General features: G+C 48.6%; 1 protein-coding gene across 1 annotated transcript in view; it reads right to left on the bottom strand.

Moving 5' to 3' along the window:
• Positions 1 to 299: 299 nt before the first annotated feature.
• Positions 300 to 18,170, bottom strand: part of CPAMD8 (C3 and PZP like alpha-2-macroglobulin domain containing 8) — a 54,758-nt gene continuing 36,887 nt past the window's right edge. Inside the window, 9 exon segments of the mRNA XM_032092789.1 lie at positions 300 to 4,095; positions 4,746 to 4,941; positions 9,805 to 9,879; positions 10,342 to 10,554; positions 11,197 to 11,307; positions 11,393 to 11,426; positions 11,428 to 11,499; positions 12,113 to 12,187; positions 16,885 to 16,972. Of these exon segments, the coding sequence (XP_031948680.1) occupies position 4,095; positions 4,746 to 4,941; positions 9,805 to 9,879; positions 10,342 to 10,554; positions 11,197 to 11,307; positions 11,393 to 11,426; positions 11,428 to 11,499; positions 12,113 to 12,187; positions 16,885 to 16,972 (865 nt within the window). The 3' untranslated portion in view covers positions 300 to 4,094.

Raw genomic sequence — 18,170 nt, 5'->3', positions numbered from 1 at the left:
AAAAAATGATGTCTCATGAAGGAAAATAGTAAAGTAGGAATGGAGCAAATCCTCTGGTACTCCACACTTCCTTCGTGTAATGTCACCCACAACCAAAAGCTGTCTCTGATCAAACAGGTGCTCAGGTTTGCTGCAAATCTGACAAAATGCAGCCAGCTCCTCTCTCAGACACAACTGGGGCACGGCCCTGTGAGCAGCCAGGTAGAAAATGAGCAATAAACCTCTTCAGAGCTCCTTAATTCTTTAGTTTTCCCAGCACAGGCTTGACAGCCTAAAGCGCGAATAAGAGGCAGAGAGGATTGTCTTAAAATCAGTTTTTAATAAAATATTTATCAGAATCTAAAACAAACACTTTTCTGGACTCAGACTTGCTAAGATGTGTGTGAACAAACCAACAGCTGGTCAGAGAGCTGTTTGTGTGTACCTGTGTGTGCGGGGGCAAAAGGCGGGTGAAACACAAAGCCGGGCTCTGGGCACTCAGTCAGAAACAGCAGGGACTAAAAAAACCCAAACCCCAACCCAGGCTGGTAGAGGTTTTCTAAATAGTTGCTCTATTCACAATAATGAAAACCAGGTTATTGTGCATTAAATGTCAACAGTCAGTGTGAGCAAAGCAAGTGCTGGTGTGTCGGGGATGTTCTTCAAGCAAGCTGAACATTCTTCTGGTATTTGCCTTCTACTGAGGCTGATTAAGAAGGAGGGGAAGAGGCAAGACCACACAGGACAAGAGAGAACAAGAGGAGCTATTGCTTTAAAATAAATACCATGGTAATGATTACTCTGCATAATGTACAGTTACAAATATATAAATATTCATTTCCTTGAAAGGATTGCAAGCATCAATCACTGATAACTAGCACTGCTGCAGCTATTCAGTCACACAACTCGATGGAAGAAGCAGTTTCTGTGTCTTACAAACCCACTGGCACTTTTCTCCTTTTGCAATGAGGGACCGCCAGGAAAAGCAAAGGAGAAGCCTCTCTCTGACAGAGGGAGGCAAATGTCTCTAAGCCAGAAACAACCCAAAGCAGCAGCAGCTGCTGCTGGCCTTGCTGGCTTTGGCTTTCCAGCACCCAGCTGGTCTTTTCCTAGGTGGAAAAAAAAAATAAAATCAATCCTTCTCTCTAAACTGACTGGGCTGAGGTGCACAAAGCAGGAGCCTGAGATGTCCTTGTGCTCCCAGGGACAGGAAGGAGACTGACCAGCTTCAGAGCCAGAACTGGGCCAAAGCCTCTGAATGGTTTTGAGTCTGTACAGCTGTGCTGTGTCCAGTGGTGCTCAGGGATCCAGTTCTAAAGTCTCTGTATTCCAAGCAGGATGTTGAAGAGTGGAGGAAAAACAATCTATGATTTTTTTTAACCTAGATAAGAATTAATGACGGTTGCAAGAAACATGAACAGCAAATGTGGGACAGGGCAAAGCTCTGGACCCTCAGCTGGGGTGGAGAAGAGAGCAGAGACCTGCTCCTTTATCCCTGTGATAGGGGGGAAAAGGGCAACCACAGTGGTGTAACTGCAAGTTCCTTGATTCAGTTCCTTAAATAAAATTACCTTTTTTCTCTTTAGCTGCAAAGAGGAGCTGGTTTGGTGTAGCAAGAGTGGGGGGAGGCAGAGACTGCCAAGAGCAGACGGACTGGAAGTGCCAAGGCTGGGAAGAAGCACTGGAGGTGAAGTCAGGATCCAGAAATCCTGTCACATCACCTCTCACTGCCCTGCTCTGTCTGGCTCTGAGGGCACTGAGGCTGCTCTGCCTTTGCCTTCTGAAAGTCCAGGGCTCTCGGGCTTTACTTTGAACTGTGAAACAGGAGCCAGACTCCTCTGCCTCAAGCACTGGCATAGAGACCCCTCAGACAAGGCCCTGATTGATGGGCTGGCACCACCAGCAGGAATTATTTACCTGGCAGCAACAGGGGGATGTCTGCATCTGGAATTAGGACATTACATGTCCCAGAGCCTGGGGAAAGTGAAGAAAGACAGGTTTAATTCTTGGCTGGAACTCCCCACCCTCACCTCCTCATCCCCAGGGAGAGGTCTGAGTGCCCAAGGATCTGTGAGAGGACCAAGCAATACAAAATGACTTCAAATATCTCTCCAGAAGCATTCAATGGGTACACAATGGGTGAGAGAGGGCAAGAAAGCAAAGCCAGAAAGGGACTGAGGACCAGAGACTGAGGAGTCCAGAACACAGGTCCCATCTCCTGGATGAAGCCAGTCACACAAACATTATCAGGGTGACCAAATGCCTCATTCTCCCAACTCACAGCACTAAACAGCTGCAGCCTGAACCAGCCAACAGCAGGGTTTGTATTGTGCAGTTTTGAGTTTAAGAAAAGGGAAAAAAAAAAAAAATCTTGTTGCAGCTCACACTAGGCCTGTTATTTACCCAGGGAAAAATATTGACTCAGTCCTGTGTGTGTACACAATAGCCAGTGCCTGCCAGGACAGTTGCTTACAGGAGGCAGAATTTAGTTTAAAGGCATTTATTTACCTGCCAGGCAGGAATGCAGCTGCCAGGGTGAGCACAGGATCTGCCCCTGCACACCCCCGACACGGGGCAGAACCCTCAGCCCACGGCAGGATCCTGGGAGCAGAGCTGGGAGCAGCCACGAGGGAAGGCTGGCAAAGCTGCCAACGAGGCAGTTCTGAAATTTCTGGGAACTTCAAGACCCAGACCTTCATCATGTCAACTACATTCTGCAAATGTCTGGCTCCAGACAAAAAGGACTGGAATCTACACATGCCCAACCTCTGGGGTACCTCCTGGTTTGTCCCCATGTGGACATTTTTCTGGAATAAACTTGCCTTTATTCTGGAATGGAATGTCTATACTGGGATATATTCTTGTCATGGTTCCTGTGTAAACAAGCCTTAAAAATGAATGGAGCTGGGCTTTTTTTTTCTGTTTCCATTCACCAATAAACACCCTCAAAAGGAGTTTCCACCCTGCTCTGGGTCCTGGTAACAATAGAAGTGGGAAGATAAAATATTAACACTATTTTGCAAGAGGCAATTGCATGTAACTCCTCCAAAGAGAACAATGCTGCTCCAGGCAGGAAGGAAAGCTCAAAAATCTTGGCTCCTGCACTTCTGGAAACACAAAGCTTTTCTTTTTAGTTTTGCCACGTTGCTTGGGGCAGGTCAGACCAAGGGAGTCCAGCCTGTGACACCAGGGATTGGTACTGGCCAGCAGAGCCAGGGCCTGGGCAGGGAGTACCAGGACCAGAACACACTGTACTGGATCCCAGTGGGAGCAGAATAAAAAGGATTGGTGAACTCAGGCAAACATTTCAAAGGGCTGTGCCTTGGCCAGGTTCATTTTCAGGCCAGGGTTTGGGGAGGAAAGGGGCTGAGAAGGCTGCAAGCAGCTCCTGTCAGCACGTAGTGCAACACAAAGAGGGCTCCCCCACCTCATCCTTGCCACTGCTGGGGCTTGCAAATGCCCACCTGAGGCCTGCAGACAGCAGCAGACACAAAGCCTTTCAGCCCTGGCAGTAGATTTCAGTTTTCTCATGTAAAATATACCTCCCAACAGCTTCTCTGAATGTGGAGCCACAGGGAAGTGTCTCTCTCATGGGTGCAGCAGATTGATGGGCTGGGGAAGATGAGTAGCCTCTTGCTATGTCATAATTGGCAAAACACACTGACTTTTATTATTATAATTTGAGCAAAAAACTTCTCAGCCATCTTTCCTCAAACAGCAGTTCAGCTAAGCACAAGGCCTGAACTTAGCTTCTAAGTGTAGCTAGGAAATGGCATTTGCAGAATATCCTGATAGCAGAGAAAGCACTTGGAAATGCTCTATGGGTTTGAATTCCAGCCCCTATTTTTCTCACCTAGAGGGCACAGCATATTGGTCTCCCATCACTGGAAGGGCTCCAAAGAGGATGCACAGAAGGCAGGAAAATGGACAGAAAAATAACGCTGAGTGTCCCCCTTAGAGCTCCAGATCTGCCCCGTGGGGCAGCAAAGCCTACAGTTCTGAGGGCATCAGGAAGTAGTCATCATTCGGGTTCTGTTCTGCAGCAGGTCGTCTGGAGGAACAAACTCATACAGGAGTCGATTCTGAGCCTCTTCTCTTTACTTAAATTATGTATTTCTGTTGGAAAGAGAACACATGGAAGAAAAGTCACCTTGCTGTGATGTACCTTTGTGAGACATCACTGAGCCTGGGCAGGGAAAAGCTGAAAAGGTCACAGAGTTGGAAGGGACCCTCAGGGATCATCAGTGCAGCCCCTGGCCCTGCACAGACACCCCAACAGCCCCACCCTGCGCATCCCTGAGAGCGCTGTCCAAACGCTCCTGCAGCTCTGGCAGCCTCGGGGCCGGGCCCATTCCCTGGGGAGCCTGGGCAGTGCCCAGCAGCCTCGGGGGGAAGAACCTTTCCCTGAGCTCCATGCCCAGCCCTGACCCAGCTCCAGCCGTTCCCTGGGCTCCTGTCCCTGTCCCAGAGCAGAGCTCAGCCCCTGCCCCTCCGCCTCCCCTCGGGAGGAGCTGCAGCCCCCAGGAGCCTCCCCTCAGTCTCCTCTGCTGCAGCTGAACGAGCCAAGTGAAAGGGCCACTCGTTCCACTGGGGATGAAGCCACTGAGGTCACAAAGCCTTTTACAGCTGCCCCACCAAGATCCCATTCCCGGTGATTGTAAACAGTTGTAAAAACACCCCTTTTTGGGGAACTGAACACCCTTGACCCAGCACAAGGACACCACAGGCTGGCTCCAAGCAGATCCCTGACCCCACTGTGGGCTCACCATTCCACCGTGGTGGCCGCTCCCTGGCTCCTGTCCCCTTCCCGGAAGGTGCTGGCCGTGGTCAGCTCTGCCCCCACCTCGAACACGTCGGCCTCTGCGGCGAAGGCGTCGGGGTCGTACTCGTAGGAGTAGTAGGACAGGTCTGTGTGCAGGGGGGGCCCCTCCTCGGCTGTGGGGGGAACCAGAGCTGCAGGAGCTGTATTTCAGCATCGCCACAGAGCAGGGCAAGGGCAGGAGAAGGAAGGGATTTTAGTCAGGGAGGCCGGACACGAGGGAAGGAGGCTGCAGGTGTCGGCTTGGATTCACAGGGGAGGGGAGAAGCTGCTGCAAAAGCAGAGTTTTCAGTTTCCCAGTCTGACATCTGGGCACTGGAGTAAAAGGAAAGAGGGGGAACAAAAAGAGGGGTAAAAGGGAAACAAGGAGGAAAAGGGAAAACAAGGGGGGAAGCAAAAAAGGGTGGGAAAAGGAGGAGACAGGGGAAAGAGGAAGAAACAAGGGGGGAAGGGAAATAAACAGAGGGAAAGGGCCATGCAGTTTGAAGAAAATCTCGAAGTCTCCCTTTCCAGCATGGAATTAACTGAGGTGCTGAAGTTCAGACCCACCACCCTGAGGGCTGCACACAGTGAGGTAAAAGTGTCATGCAGAGGGCAGATGGCACAGGGGAGTCACTCTGCACCCTGAAAATCTGTCCTCTGACCGGGTTCAAACTGGGCACCTCAGGTAAGGAGAGCCCCATCCGTACGGGGACGTGTTCTGTGTGCCCTCAGCTGAGCATCATTTCATAAAACGAGTGACAAAGCTCAGGGAGACCCTGAGGGAACGGCTCACTGGGTGACTGATCAGTGGATGCAGCCAAATTTCTTTTCAGCCCAACAAGGGTGAAGATTTTGAGGCCAGGAGCCCACAGCAGAGCCATTCACTGCAGCCTGAATGAGGAGCTGAGGTGCATCTGCCCCAGCACAGTCACACACCACTGAAACTTCCACCACTTTGTGTAGGGACAGACCCAGCGCAAGCAGGAGCAGGAATTTCTCCTCTTCCCACTCACTCCAGGCTGTGCTGACACCGGCAGGTCCCTCTCACAGCACACACCCCACTCACACCAGGCTGTGCTGGGCTGCTGCTCCCTGTCCAGAGGGTGAAACCGCAGGACAGAACTTCTAGGAACAGCAGTAGATCCGTGTTTCCTAAACTGCTCCTCGAGCCAGCTCAGCTGTCCATCCTTCCTGTTTGCTCTCTGTGTACACTGCTCTAATCCAAACCAAAGCAAGCACTGAGGCAGAATTATTGCAGGGAGGAAAAGTCCCCCTCCCGCCCAAAGCTGGCTTTAGTTAAAGAGAACACTCATCAAGGCCTTTGAAAATGTTTGTTCTCTAGAAATAAAATATCTGAAGGATCTTCCCTGTTGCCTCCCACATCCTCCCAGCAATGGGCAGGGGAGGCAGGCTCTGTTCACTCCTTCTCGGCCTCCTCCCTGTGAGAACCTGCCAGATCATGAGCTCCCTCTATGAATGGGTGATTGCTGTCCACCAGGGATGGAATGAACAGCACAGGCCTGACTCTTCCCAGGAATTGAGCACTGGAGTCACAGCAAAGAGCTGAGGCCGACGTTTCCTGCTGCACACAAACCACTCCCCCAGCCCCAAATGTTTGTGCCCAGGCCAATGCTTGCTGAGCAGCAATGGGGGGAGAGGAAAAATGGCCCTGTGCCAGTTCAATCAATCCTGAAAGAGCAGCAGCCCTGTGGGGAACATGCCAGCCAGGGAATTTTGGGGATGACTCCACCTGGAAGCAGAGCTCAGGCTGATGTTCCTGGTAGGAGCTGGTGTGGGTGATGGCGTTTAATTTAAAAAACAAAACAAAACAAAACACCACCAATTCCACAATTCCACCTAGAATTTTCTTCCAGTTCCAGCCATGGGCCCTTCTAGTTGCTGGAGCAAAACTGTGCAGAGGACACGGCTGTGGGGAGAGGGCTGGGGGCCAGAGAGCTGAGCCTGGGGGGGCTTCCTGCTCACAGCAGCACTGATAGCCCCAGTAGTGCTGCCTCACACACTTGGACATTGTTTTTCACCAAATCCATGCAGAATCACATCACTGTGATGTCAACATAGTGTCCTCCAACATTGGTGGCTGTACCTTGGCTGTGCTTTGAGTGCCTTTGGCAGAGGAGATTGAGGCAGTTTCAGAGAGTTAATGATCTGTGGAAGCAATCAAAGCACCACATCATCAGAGAGGTGCTATCAGAGCTATTGGGGATCCCACAGGCTCTGAAATCCACCCAGATCCTTGTGGCCAAGAGTGACAATGATCTCAGGAAAGCCACAGTCAGAAATTTAGTGAGATTTTGATACTCAAGATAATAACTCAGCTCTTCCTCCAGGGTTGTCAATCCAAACAAAGACCGCAGCAGGCTGTGAAGGCACAGGAGCACAGCTTCAATGCTGAGCCAGAGCTGGGTCCATGCTACTCATCAAAATCCTGGTCCACCCTTTTGAAACTCAGTAATTCACCTGTGAGAAGGAACAGCTGAGGAAGGGGATTAACACAGGAGTTATTTCAGCTGAGTCCTGTCACCCTGCAAGCTTCCCTCTCAATCACGAAGAGCTACAGGTGCAAAGAGGATCCCACCTATCCGTACAAAAAAAGGCTGCAGTTTTAGGGTCAAACCTCAGCCACTCTGCCTCGCTACAGGCTTTGGGAAGGCATCTTAAAATGTTCTGACAACAGCAACAACACTGCATCTGGATCCTTCAGGGTTCTTTTCCTGTTCAATTGCTCACCTTGAACAGCTGGAGTTTATTCCAGCAAACCCACTGGCATGTGTGGAACTTCACTGTGGGTCTGTGTGTGCCAGAGGGAGCCCCGACACATCCTGAAATTCCTACTGATTGCTGGGAGGCAGCTGCTTGTTCCCACTGCTGGGTAACAGGGACAAGACCTCAATTAAAGCATCCTTCAGCCCAAGCTGAGCTGCACAAGTCTCATGGCAAACACAGGGGGCTTCCAGACAACACAAACACCACGTGCTTCTCTGAGAACGTGGCATTTCCTGCAGGTTAACACACCCAGGTGGTTTTACACCAACCTGCCCTAAGCTTGATTTGGCTCCTGGAGTTTTGCATCCTTTTAGGAAATCACAGATTTAGGCACGGCTCAGCAGAGCCCTCGCTGGAGCGCCTGAGCCGACTTAACCCGATCACATGCTCCAGCAGCACCGAGCCCAGGAGAGCGTGTGTGAGGAGGGGCTCATTCATCTGCTGCACTTTGATTCATGTCCCGTGTGCTTGACCCGAGAGGAGCCCGAAGGATTAATGAAAATCACATGCTGGGCCCTTTTCCTGGTGCAGGATTTAGTCAGTTTTATTCCTGAATGCTCACTCTGCCATGGCTGCTCCCAGCTCAGCATCTTCCTGCCCAAAAATTTGGGCACTCCCAGATCCCAGGACAAAGCCAGCTCTAAGTGCTCCTGCTTTGAAGAGCACCCTTATGGCACTTGGGGGTTTGTCCATCTAAAATCTGCGTAACAATGCCACACAAAATGATCAGGTTTTCCCCTTTTGCTCCTTCTGAGCCAGTGCTTTTTCTGTCCATTAAGAACAGAAACCCCAGGGGGATTTTCCTTTGACTTTAACATAGATAATTTCAGAAATTCTGTTCTGAACATTTTTTGGATTGTGAGTTGCCATCAAATTCCATAATTTTTTCCCTCCAGGTAATCATATTTTCACTATCACATTTCTATTTGAAAATAACATAAATGGCAGCCCCATTTTGTCGACCTCGGTACGGCCTCGCATTCCAGCGGTGCCCAAACTGAACAGGTTGGGAATCCTGCTTGAAAGCGTTCAGATTGCAGAGTTTCCATGCTGAGCACATGGTGTGTGCATGGAATAAAAGGCAACAAGATATAGATACAGATATATTCACAATAAGTCCAGGAATAAAAAAGGGATGGGAAATAGTAGAGACATTAAACACTAAGACTGAATGACCTATAGAAACTGTCATAATGGGATATCCACAGTGTTTGTACACCTTGAGAAGAGAACTGTCCCTCAGCTGCTGTCCAGAAAGGAAAGAACAGGATGGTGTCTCATGCTGGACATGTGTTAGTCTGACTCTGGGGCACAAGGAGGACATGAGGAGGCACAGAGGCTTCTCCTGAAGAATTAAACTGGTTTTACCGATTTGTTGGGAGAGTTGGTGGCTGGGGGAAAATTAATGAGTGGAAAGCAGCCAGGAAAAATCTAGTCCAGTTTATTTACTAGAAACAGCATGAAACAAGCTATTCTATTGACCCTCCACTGCTTCTTGGTGAGATTCATTGTGAGCCATGAGCCAGTTCGACGTGAGTCTTGGAAAAAAGTGCATGAACATAAGCACCAAATAAAATGAGCAGCCAAATTCCTAGCTACTCCATCTACTGACCTTAATATTTTTGTTCACTAAGGCCCTTTATTCCAAACAGCAGCTCTGAGAGAACCAAGACTGCCAGCTCCATTTTTGCACAGAACTTCAGGGACAAAGTTAATCCACCTGGATTCGAGTCCTTGCAGTGGTTTGGGCTGTTGTCACGTCCTGCTCAGTTGTTTGTTGGAACACATTACATCAGCCTGGTTTGAAATGGGATCTTCCCAGCTTAACAGTGGAAGAAAAGATCAGTGTTTGTTGGAACACACATGGACAGCTTAACAGTGAGAAAGATCAGTTGTTTCAAACACAGCAAGGCTGAGAAAATAGGAGGGTTGGTTACCCATTCCCACAAGCAATTATCTAAATCCTGCAGGTGCTGAACTGAGAAGGATTCTTTCAAGATTTCCTGAAAGGAAAAGGGCTAGGAGAGCTGTCTGCTACTGAATAGTTCTCATCCGCAGTTTCCTTGACTTCTTCATTTTTTTTCTGATTTCTGAATATTCTGTCTTTTCTATTAGACGGAAAAATTCAGCATCTTTGCTTAAAATGTGCTTGAGAGCCACCTGTACTTTTACAGGGATAGGACAAGCTTTAACCTTGCTAAAGAAAAAGCCTTTGGATAAATACAGAAATATTGCATTACCTGCTGGAGTCTGGGGAACACTGGGCTGCTCAGCTGTGTGGGAGTGTGTGTCCCTTTCTTCTGGCAAATTCTTGGCTGCAAATATAAAGAAAAAGAAACTCATTGGTCACATAATTTGTTAATGCATCTCTAGGAAACATTTGCCTTTCCAGAAGTGGCATACTCAGTTCCCTGAGCTATTATACTACACACCTTGAAAGCCCATGCAGGATCTCCAAAGAATGCTACATTTCATGGATTTAATTTTTATCCAGGAGTATTCACTTCAGATCAAACAGTATCACTAATTTTCTCTTCAATTCATTCTGATTGGTAAAACTTGTATTCATAAGAACAGAAAACCAGCTATTTCAAGCTGAAAAGCAGCTGCTCTTACCACTTAACCTCCTGTAGTACGAACAGCAAAATAACACAGGGGAAGTTTGGAATTCTCCTCCTTTCCCTACCACAGGCACGGAATATTAACTTGCCCGGATGAGGATTTGTAACTCCTCTGCCACTGGACCGTGACAGAAAAGGGAAGTGAATGAAACTTACAGGCAGAACACTGAGACATGGGCATCTGCTCTATCCTGGTGTTGTTCCTGCACAATGCCACTTCCATCTGGCAGTGGTTGGGGTAGATGTGCCCGTCGGAGCCGCACACGGGCTCCCCGTCGTAGCCGCAGTCCCGCGAGCACAGGCACTGCTCAAAGTACTCGTCCTCCAGGCAGCCAAAGATGTTGTTGCAAGGGCCAGAGTGCACAAAGCCTGGGAATTAAACAAAACCAGTCAGTTTTGCATAGCACGGGGAAGGCAGAATGGAAACATTTTCACTGATGTCAGTTTTCATGTTTTGAATTCCCTGTGATTTCTATTATGAATTTACAAAACTCGATAGAATTACAAGCTCTGGGAACAAAGTTGCCTTTCTGAAAGAGCCATGGTGCAACAGCTTCCAGACTTGGGATAAAGCACCTATTTTTAGGCCACAGAGCACAGAAAGGAACACACAGTTTCTGGGGAAAGTTATTCCTCTCACCGATGCATGAAATTGTTCAAACCCCCTACAGTTAATTGTGGAACCCCATTGCAAAATATTGGAGAGAAAGAAAACCAAATTGCATGGTAAAGAGTTTTCACCTCTTTTTTTACTGACACATCTCCCTTTGTGCAGGTTCTTCCAGAGTCAGACATTTTACCTTGCCTCCAAGGCAAATCACAGTCACTTTGGTGCCTGCAGAGCACCACTGGTCTTTATCATCACTTTAATACTGCAACCCCCCAAACCACTGTGCAGCTTCCACGAACACAGAGAGCGGAACAGAACATTCCTGTCAACATAATTTTGGGTTCAGAACACCTGTGGGTCCCATTTTTCCGAAAGATCTGTGTGGCTTTGGGGTAACTCACCAACCCACTGGCTGGCTGAGCTTTCCACCTCATTGCAGGTTGGGCCATCGCAGAGCTCCCGGGCCAAGGGGCTGTTCTCGCTCACGTTGTAGAAACGAGTTGCTTCAAAAGCTGCAGCAAGGAGGAGAAATCACAGCTGAACCTCCTGCCTGGAGCTCCAGTGTCAGCAGGGACCAAAGGCAAACAGGCAACAAACCTGGCTCGTAGTAATCGTACACTTTGATAGGAACAGGAGGCTGTTTTCCCAACTATGTGCTCTCTGAAAGCTTGGAACTTCACACAGGTCATGCACTGGCTGGGAATCTGTGTGAAACAGTGGTGAAAAGACTCAAAAAATTACACTTGAAGTGAAGAGAGAGACAATATGAATGCAGCACGTGCCCCAAAGTAACACACCATGCACAAAGACACCTCCAGTACTCCAAGTGTAGGGACAGAGATAATGAATTAAAGCCAAACTGGATGAACTAAACCAGGATGCTTTGCTGACCTTTAAAACAGAGCAATGGCAGACCTGGTGTTCCAGCTGTGTTCCCTGGCTTGCCCACAACCACCAGACAATTTCCCTGCTGCTGACCAAGCCAAAGAGAGATCTCACCTTCCACTCTCAGGTCCTGTGCTGTGAGACTTAATTATTCTGCTTTTAGCAATGCTAGTTGTACCTTCAAGTGACATTATTTTGAGGCAAAAAACTAAGTGATATATACCCAAAACCACTCCATGGGCTGAAAGTGAATCCCCTGCTTCTATTAGACTTTGGTTTCCAACCAAAACCACAACAACACCTGCAGCAAAAGAGGCTCAGGCACCGGCCAGTTAAAGCTGCAGAGGGACCCCAACACTCTGCCTGTGCCTCATCCCCTATCATTTGCCTTTCAGTAAAATCCAATATAATTACAAGAAAAATAGTCATTACCTCATCAAAATAAAATAGGACTTTTCTTCCATCCACTTCATATCTTTTTAACCCAATCTGCTTGTTCATCAATAACTGGGGGTAAAAGAAAATAAGCCAACATGTTTAATCTCATTTTATAGAAAACAGGTAGACATGAGAGAATAAGAAAGATTTCAGACTGCTTAGAAAACTGATTAGAAACTGAACTCCAGCGATTTCTTCTGCTGGAAAAGGATGCAAAGAGATTGAAGTTACTGTCAGGGGGAAAAGCCACCTGTGTCCTTCCCTGTGTCCTGCTGAGGAATTCTTGCAAGGAGCATCAGCTGGAGGGCTCTTCCTTGTCCCCAGGGCATTTATCCCCCTGGGGCTCTGCTGACACCTCATCCATAATCTCATCGAGCAGCTCCCCAGACTGTTTTCAGTACCAAGGCAAGACCTCAGAGACCCCAAACCACTCAATAAAGTCTCTCAGTTACACCCCCTCAGACCACCAGGGAACCTCGCTGCTGGATCGCACCGGGTATTGAAGGTCCCCTCCTCCCACCAGCTGAAAAATCCAAAACATTCTTCTGCCAAGAAAATTAATCCTCACATTTGAAAAGAGCAGCCATTTGAAAGAGCCCCAGGCACCCTCCCTTTTGACAAATGGGGTCAGGCCAGGCCTCTGCTCCTCATCTTCTCTCCCTTCAAGGCCCAGGGATTTGGGATTTGCATTGTACCAGGCAGGCCTGCAGACTCACCTCTTCTGCTTTTTATCTGCACACCTAAGGAACATCTGGACACGATCTAAGGGCACTTCCCACGTCTCCAAACCTTTATTTTCAATTCTCCAGAAGTTCCTCCTATGATTTCTGCATTTGGAACATCTCAATACCATGACTGTCCTGCTTGATCAAGCATTACTATTTTGATAATTTGTATTTAGAATGCATCTGTCACGTGGAAAACATCTAATCCTAAAGCTGGGGAGGATGAGGGTCTGTGGAAAAGGACTTCTGTGTTTTAATCAAAGTTTGGGGAGCCAAGAAAGGGCCAGAGCACTCTATTCTATAATTCTATTCTCCAAACTGTCCCATTACTTCAACCTCTGTCAGACAATCCCATTTGCAATGTAGGGATATTCTTCTGGGGTTTTTATTTGTTTTTTAACATTCTTAAGTTATTTTGAGATCTCAGGCTAAAATCTCTGCGGAAAGGGGAACAAATCATTATTATTATCATCATCATTATAATAATAATTATTACTATTATTATTATTTAGAATGACATGAAACAAGAAGCATTCCCACTGACGTTTGCCCAAACCTGCCACCAGCAGCTTTAGCTGTGACTCCCCTCGGCAGAGTGCTCCTACTTGTAAAACCCTGCTCCCCAGCTTCCTGCTATTCCTGTAACAAACCAAGGAACATGTGTTTAAGTCCCACACAATATGGAAAGGGCCAATTTAATTTGTCCTTATAATTTTAGGGGCCTGATGGTGGCTGTTATTACTCAGCAGTCGATGGCTGCAGACAGTCCTTTTATGAGGGCTCGGAGACGCCGGCGCCACCGGGAACTGCTCAGCTCAGCTAAAGCTGCGTTTTTTCTGGTGAGGTTTGATATATCCCAGCCCGGGGTGACCTCCCGACCCTGTCGACACCCAGCATTATTAGGAGGATTTGTGGCCGGGCTGCCCGGGGTGTGCACAGAGCGCTCATTAAGCAGCGCTGCCCCGGGGCTGCACGTGGGGCTGCTCCCACCCTGCTCACCTGGCAGGGAAAATCCTGATTTACAGCCCAGCCCCTCCACAGCAGGGCAGGGAACGGCTGGGGTGGCAGGGAAAAGGCAGCAGGGGCAAGGATGGGACTTGCCTCTGCTCAAGGTGGTGTCCAAAATATATGGTGGAACTATCCTGGGGCTTCAGTGGGTGAGTTTCATGTTGGGTCCATGGTTGGCAGCCGTGAAGAAAGCACAATGGTTTGGGTTAGAAAGGATCTTAAAGATCTTCTTGTTCCACCCCCTGCCATGGGCAGGGACACCTCCCACTGTCCCAGGCTGCTCCAAGCCCCAATGTCCAGCCTGGCCTTGGGCACTGCCAGGGATCCAGGGGCAGCCCCAGCTGCTCTGGGCACCCTGTGCCAGGGCCTGCCCACCCTCCCAGGGAACAATTCCTTCCCAATATCCCATCCAGCCCTGCCCTCTGGCACTGGGAAGCCATTCCCTGGGTCCTGGCCCTCCAGCCCTTATCCCAAGACCCTCTCCAGCTCTCCTGGAGCCCTTCTAGGGTCTGGAAGGGGCTCTGAGGTCCCCCCAGCCCTTTCTCTTCTCCCCAGTCCCACAGCAGAGGTGAATGTGCAGGTGGGGTTGTATCTGCACCTTCACTGCCTGTCTATAGATGTGCTTGAGCTTTGTCACCACATTTCATTTTTAGAGACGCAAAAGGATTTCTGCAATAAAAACCCCACGGAATTCAGCTCTTCAAGGGGAACATTCCCTCTTGAAGATGCAAAATCATTCCCAATTTAGGAAAATCTCCCTCTTTCCAAAGGAGGTGATTCTGATCTGGTTATGGGAACAGCAGAGCCCTCTGGGCTCACACACATACGACAGAAATTCTTGGCTGTGAGATCCTGGCACAGGGTGCCCAGAGCAGCTGTGGCTGCCCCATCCCTGGAAGTGTCCAAGGCCAGGTTGGAGCAGCCTGGGACAGTGGAAGGTGTCCCTGCCCATGGCAGGGAGTGGTACTGGATGGGCTTTAAGGTCCCTTCCAACCCGAACCATTCTGGGATCTACTGCAAACAGAAGTGTTTTGAGACATCACACAGCCAGTTCAGTGGGGTACCAGAATCAGTGTCCCTTGAAGACAGCATATCCTCACACTGATCATTTATTCCCAATTATTCTCAGTGTTTCTCTGCTCAGAACACACAAACCATCGCACACAGCACAGGAGGGGCTGCACACAGCAGCCTCTGAGCAGCAACTCAACACAAACTGAGCCTGTTTGGATCCCAAGCCCTTCCCTGGGACTCCTGTGTCTGGCCCAGCCGTGTCACCAGCCCCAGAGCAGAGCTGCCCTGGCAAAGGGGAAAGTGTTCAGGGACAGTAACACAAGGGCATGTGGGACCTTCTCTGCTTCCTCAGCCCAGAAACCCTCAACTCTGTTCCCTGCTGACACCAGGAATGGAGACATTCACCCAAATTTGTCATTTCTTCCTAGCCCACTGCAGAGAAAAAAAAAGACAAGGTGTACAGGGATATGTTCCTTAACAACTTTCCTGTTCTTCTGCAATGAAAACCCCTTCATGCTCTCTCTTTCGACCCTTTCCCTCTGCTTGTAGAACATTCCATACGTTTAACACCATAAAGATATCCTGTTGTTCTTCTCCTGGCCCGCTTTGAGCTCTCTCTGGTTCTAAGCCAGGTTTTCATCCATATTTTTTCTGCTATTTTTTACATGAATGACTATGAAAGAACTTCTTTGACAGCACTACACACAACTGCCACCCCAGCACCTTCAGCAGAGGAGAGAAAACAGGAACCAAGCCCACTGCAGGCCCCCTCACCTAATTTTCTCCCTTTCTCTTCCCATGGGGATACTGGGGAGCTCCTACTCCTGGCCTTGCCCCACCTGAACAGCCATATTCAGTTTGTTGCATGAGAGAAAATATCAGACTCAAAGGCAAATAAAAACTGATCTGTTTTACATGCTTGGATTTGAAAACAGATTTCTCCACGTGCAGCTTGTGAACTGATACAAATAACTTCAGTTTTTCTCTTTGTAGGAATAATTTCATATCTGATCCCCAGTTCTGAAAGGATGCAACTCCTTCTCAGGGACTGATACAGAAATTTCTGTGGCTTCAGGGACACCCCAGGAGACATCTTGACAGCAGCTTCTGACATGGACTGTAAACCCCTCCAGAGGGCTTTTTCCTCCAAGAAAATGCAATGGTGTTTCAATTATAAAATAGCCAAATCAAGTGAAATCCTAGAGAAGATAAAGCAATGTACACTCCTCCTTGAATTAGGATATCAAATTAAACTTCACAATCATTCTACTTAAAAATTCTTTCCCCTTCCCAATATAATGAGATGAAGTTATTAACAGAAGAGATCTTTTAGAAGCAAAATATTTTTTAGCTCTTCACCAGCTCTCAAGGATGCAAAGATTTTACACCTCTTTAGTTAAACAGCCTTTAAAAAAAATTAAATCTTTGCCACACTCACCCCACCAGCAACTGCAATGTTCCACGAAATGTTATGGGTTGTAATGAATGCAATGCTTCCACAAACATAAAGCAAAGCTCAAGATTACAGTTCATCTGCCCTAAAGGGCTGGCTGGGCACGAGGCACATTCTGTCCACCTCAGCTTGGCTGCAGGAAACACGATGTTCTCCCAGAGAGAAGGGGGGGAAAAAAAAGGGCAAAAAATTCCAAGACACAGAGCCTCCAAAGAAATGGGATCCAGATGTTGGAGATAACACAGCCCACTAAGCAGCCATAAACAGCTCCTGTTAGAGCACATTTGCACTTCAGCTTTTCCGAAGGGTCTCAGTTAATTACTGTGCACTGGCTCAGGAAAACCTTGGCTTGGCCAGGCTGGGTTTGCTCAGCCTGCTCAGGACGTCTGCTTCACCTCATTTCAGAGACTTTTTGACATGTGAAATCTCTTCCTCCCCCTTCCCAATTTTAATTGCATCTTTTCAGCAGTGCTCTGACGTTCAGTGGCCTCCTCCTGTCCCTTGAAGGGAACCCCTCCCAGTTAAGATCCACATCCCAGCCCTGCACTCCCATTGCATCCCCTTACCTGCTCCAGGCTCTCAATATCTGCCCGAAACCCCGAGAACAAAGGCACTTCCAGCACAGCCATGTTCGAGGATCCAGAGTGCAGCCATCTTCCCATGGGAACAAAAAGAGAGAAAATGGGAACAAAAAGAGAGAAAGTGGGAACAAGCTCAAGATCCAGCTCAACGAATGGACGACTTAGAATGGAGAAACCAGCTTCAGAAGAAAAAAAAAAACATTAAAAGACTCTCTTCGTTGAAGGGCTTGTGGAAAGCCAGATTATTTGGCTTTTAAAAATCCCCTTTTCTGCTTTTATTTAACAAAATTATGCCCAGCTCACAGAGGATAGAGGTGTAGGAGGTGTCCTGGCACACAGAGGCAGAAAAGCAGAGGGATGCAGCTCCTCTGGGGCTCCTTGCTTTCTTTTTCAATTCATCACTGAGAAAATGCGCTTGGCAAGAGGAAAAAAACCCTTGGAGTAGAGGAAACTTCTGTTCCACCCCAAGAGGAGGGCTGTAGATGGACTGTGGTGGGAGAGGGATGTTAATTCCCAACACCAGGCAAGGTCATTCAGTCCTGGGGTTTCATAAACTGTTGTTTCACCCCTAATTGACTCTGAGAAAAGGGCTTTTGCTAACGAGTCAGCAAAGTCACTGCCTCTTTACTGGTGTTAAAGAGTTCACTGCCTACGTCATCCTCCAGAGTATAACTGAAAACTCAGAAAACCCACTGGAACTGAGCTGTTGTAAGTGTGCACAGATAAAACCCCACACAGGAAGGGGAGAAACTCTGCTGGGGCCATTGCAAAGGTCTCGTTTTTTGCAGCACGGCAGAGGAATCTCCATCTTGATGCAGCTCCTGCAATCCCAGAACAAGGCTCCTTTTCTCTGCCCTCCCAGCCCTCCCTCCTTGGCAGCTCACCTGTTTGCTGTGCACCACCTGAGCGTGGGCCCAGCAGGGCTCATTAGCTCATGCCCAGCACTGAAAAAACACAGTTCCACAGCTTCCAGGACCAAATTTGCCAGCTCTGAGCTGGCTCCAGCAGGGCCCCTCTCTCTGGAGCCCCCTCAGCTCAGGGGGTGGTGAACTGGCTGAGGCTGGGATGCCACACCCCAGCCCAACGCCCACAGTAGCATGAGGTGGCCTGGGGACAGAGCCAGCTGGCTCTGGGTGAGGCTCTTCAGGGCTCCCAGGCTCCCAGAGACATTAAGCCTTGTTAATTCCCACCTAACTCCATGCTCCACACTCCCTAATAAATCATACGGGATCCCTTTGCCTGCGTTTCCCCAGTCTCTGTAATATATCACA

This window comes from Corvus moneduloides, chromosome 28 (assembly GCF_009650955.1).
Source record: "Corvus moneduloides isolate bCorMon1 chromosome 28, bCorMon1.pri, whole genome shotgun sequence".
Taxonomy (NCBI): Eukaryota; Metazoa; Chordata; class Aves; order Passeriformes; family Corvidae; genus Corvus; species Corvus moneduloides.
The sequence above is the reverse complement of the archived record's forward strand: the minus strand, read 5'-3'. Positions and strand labels throughout refer to the sequence as shown.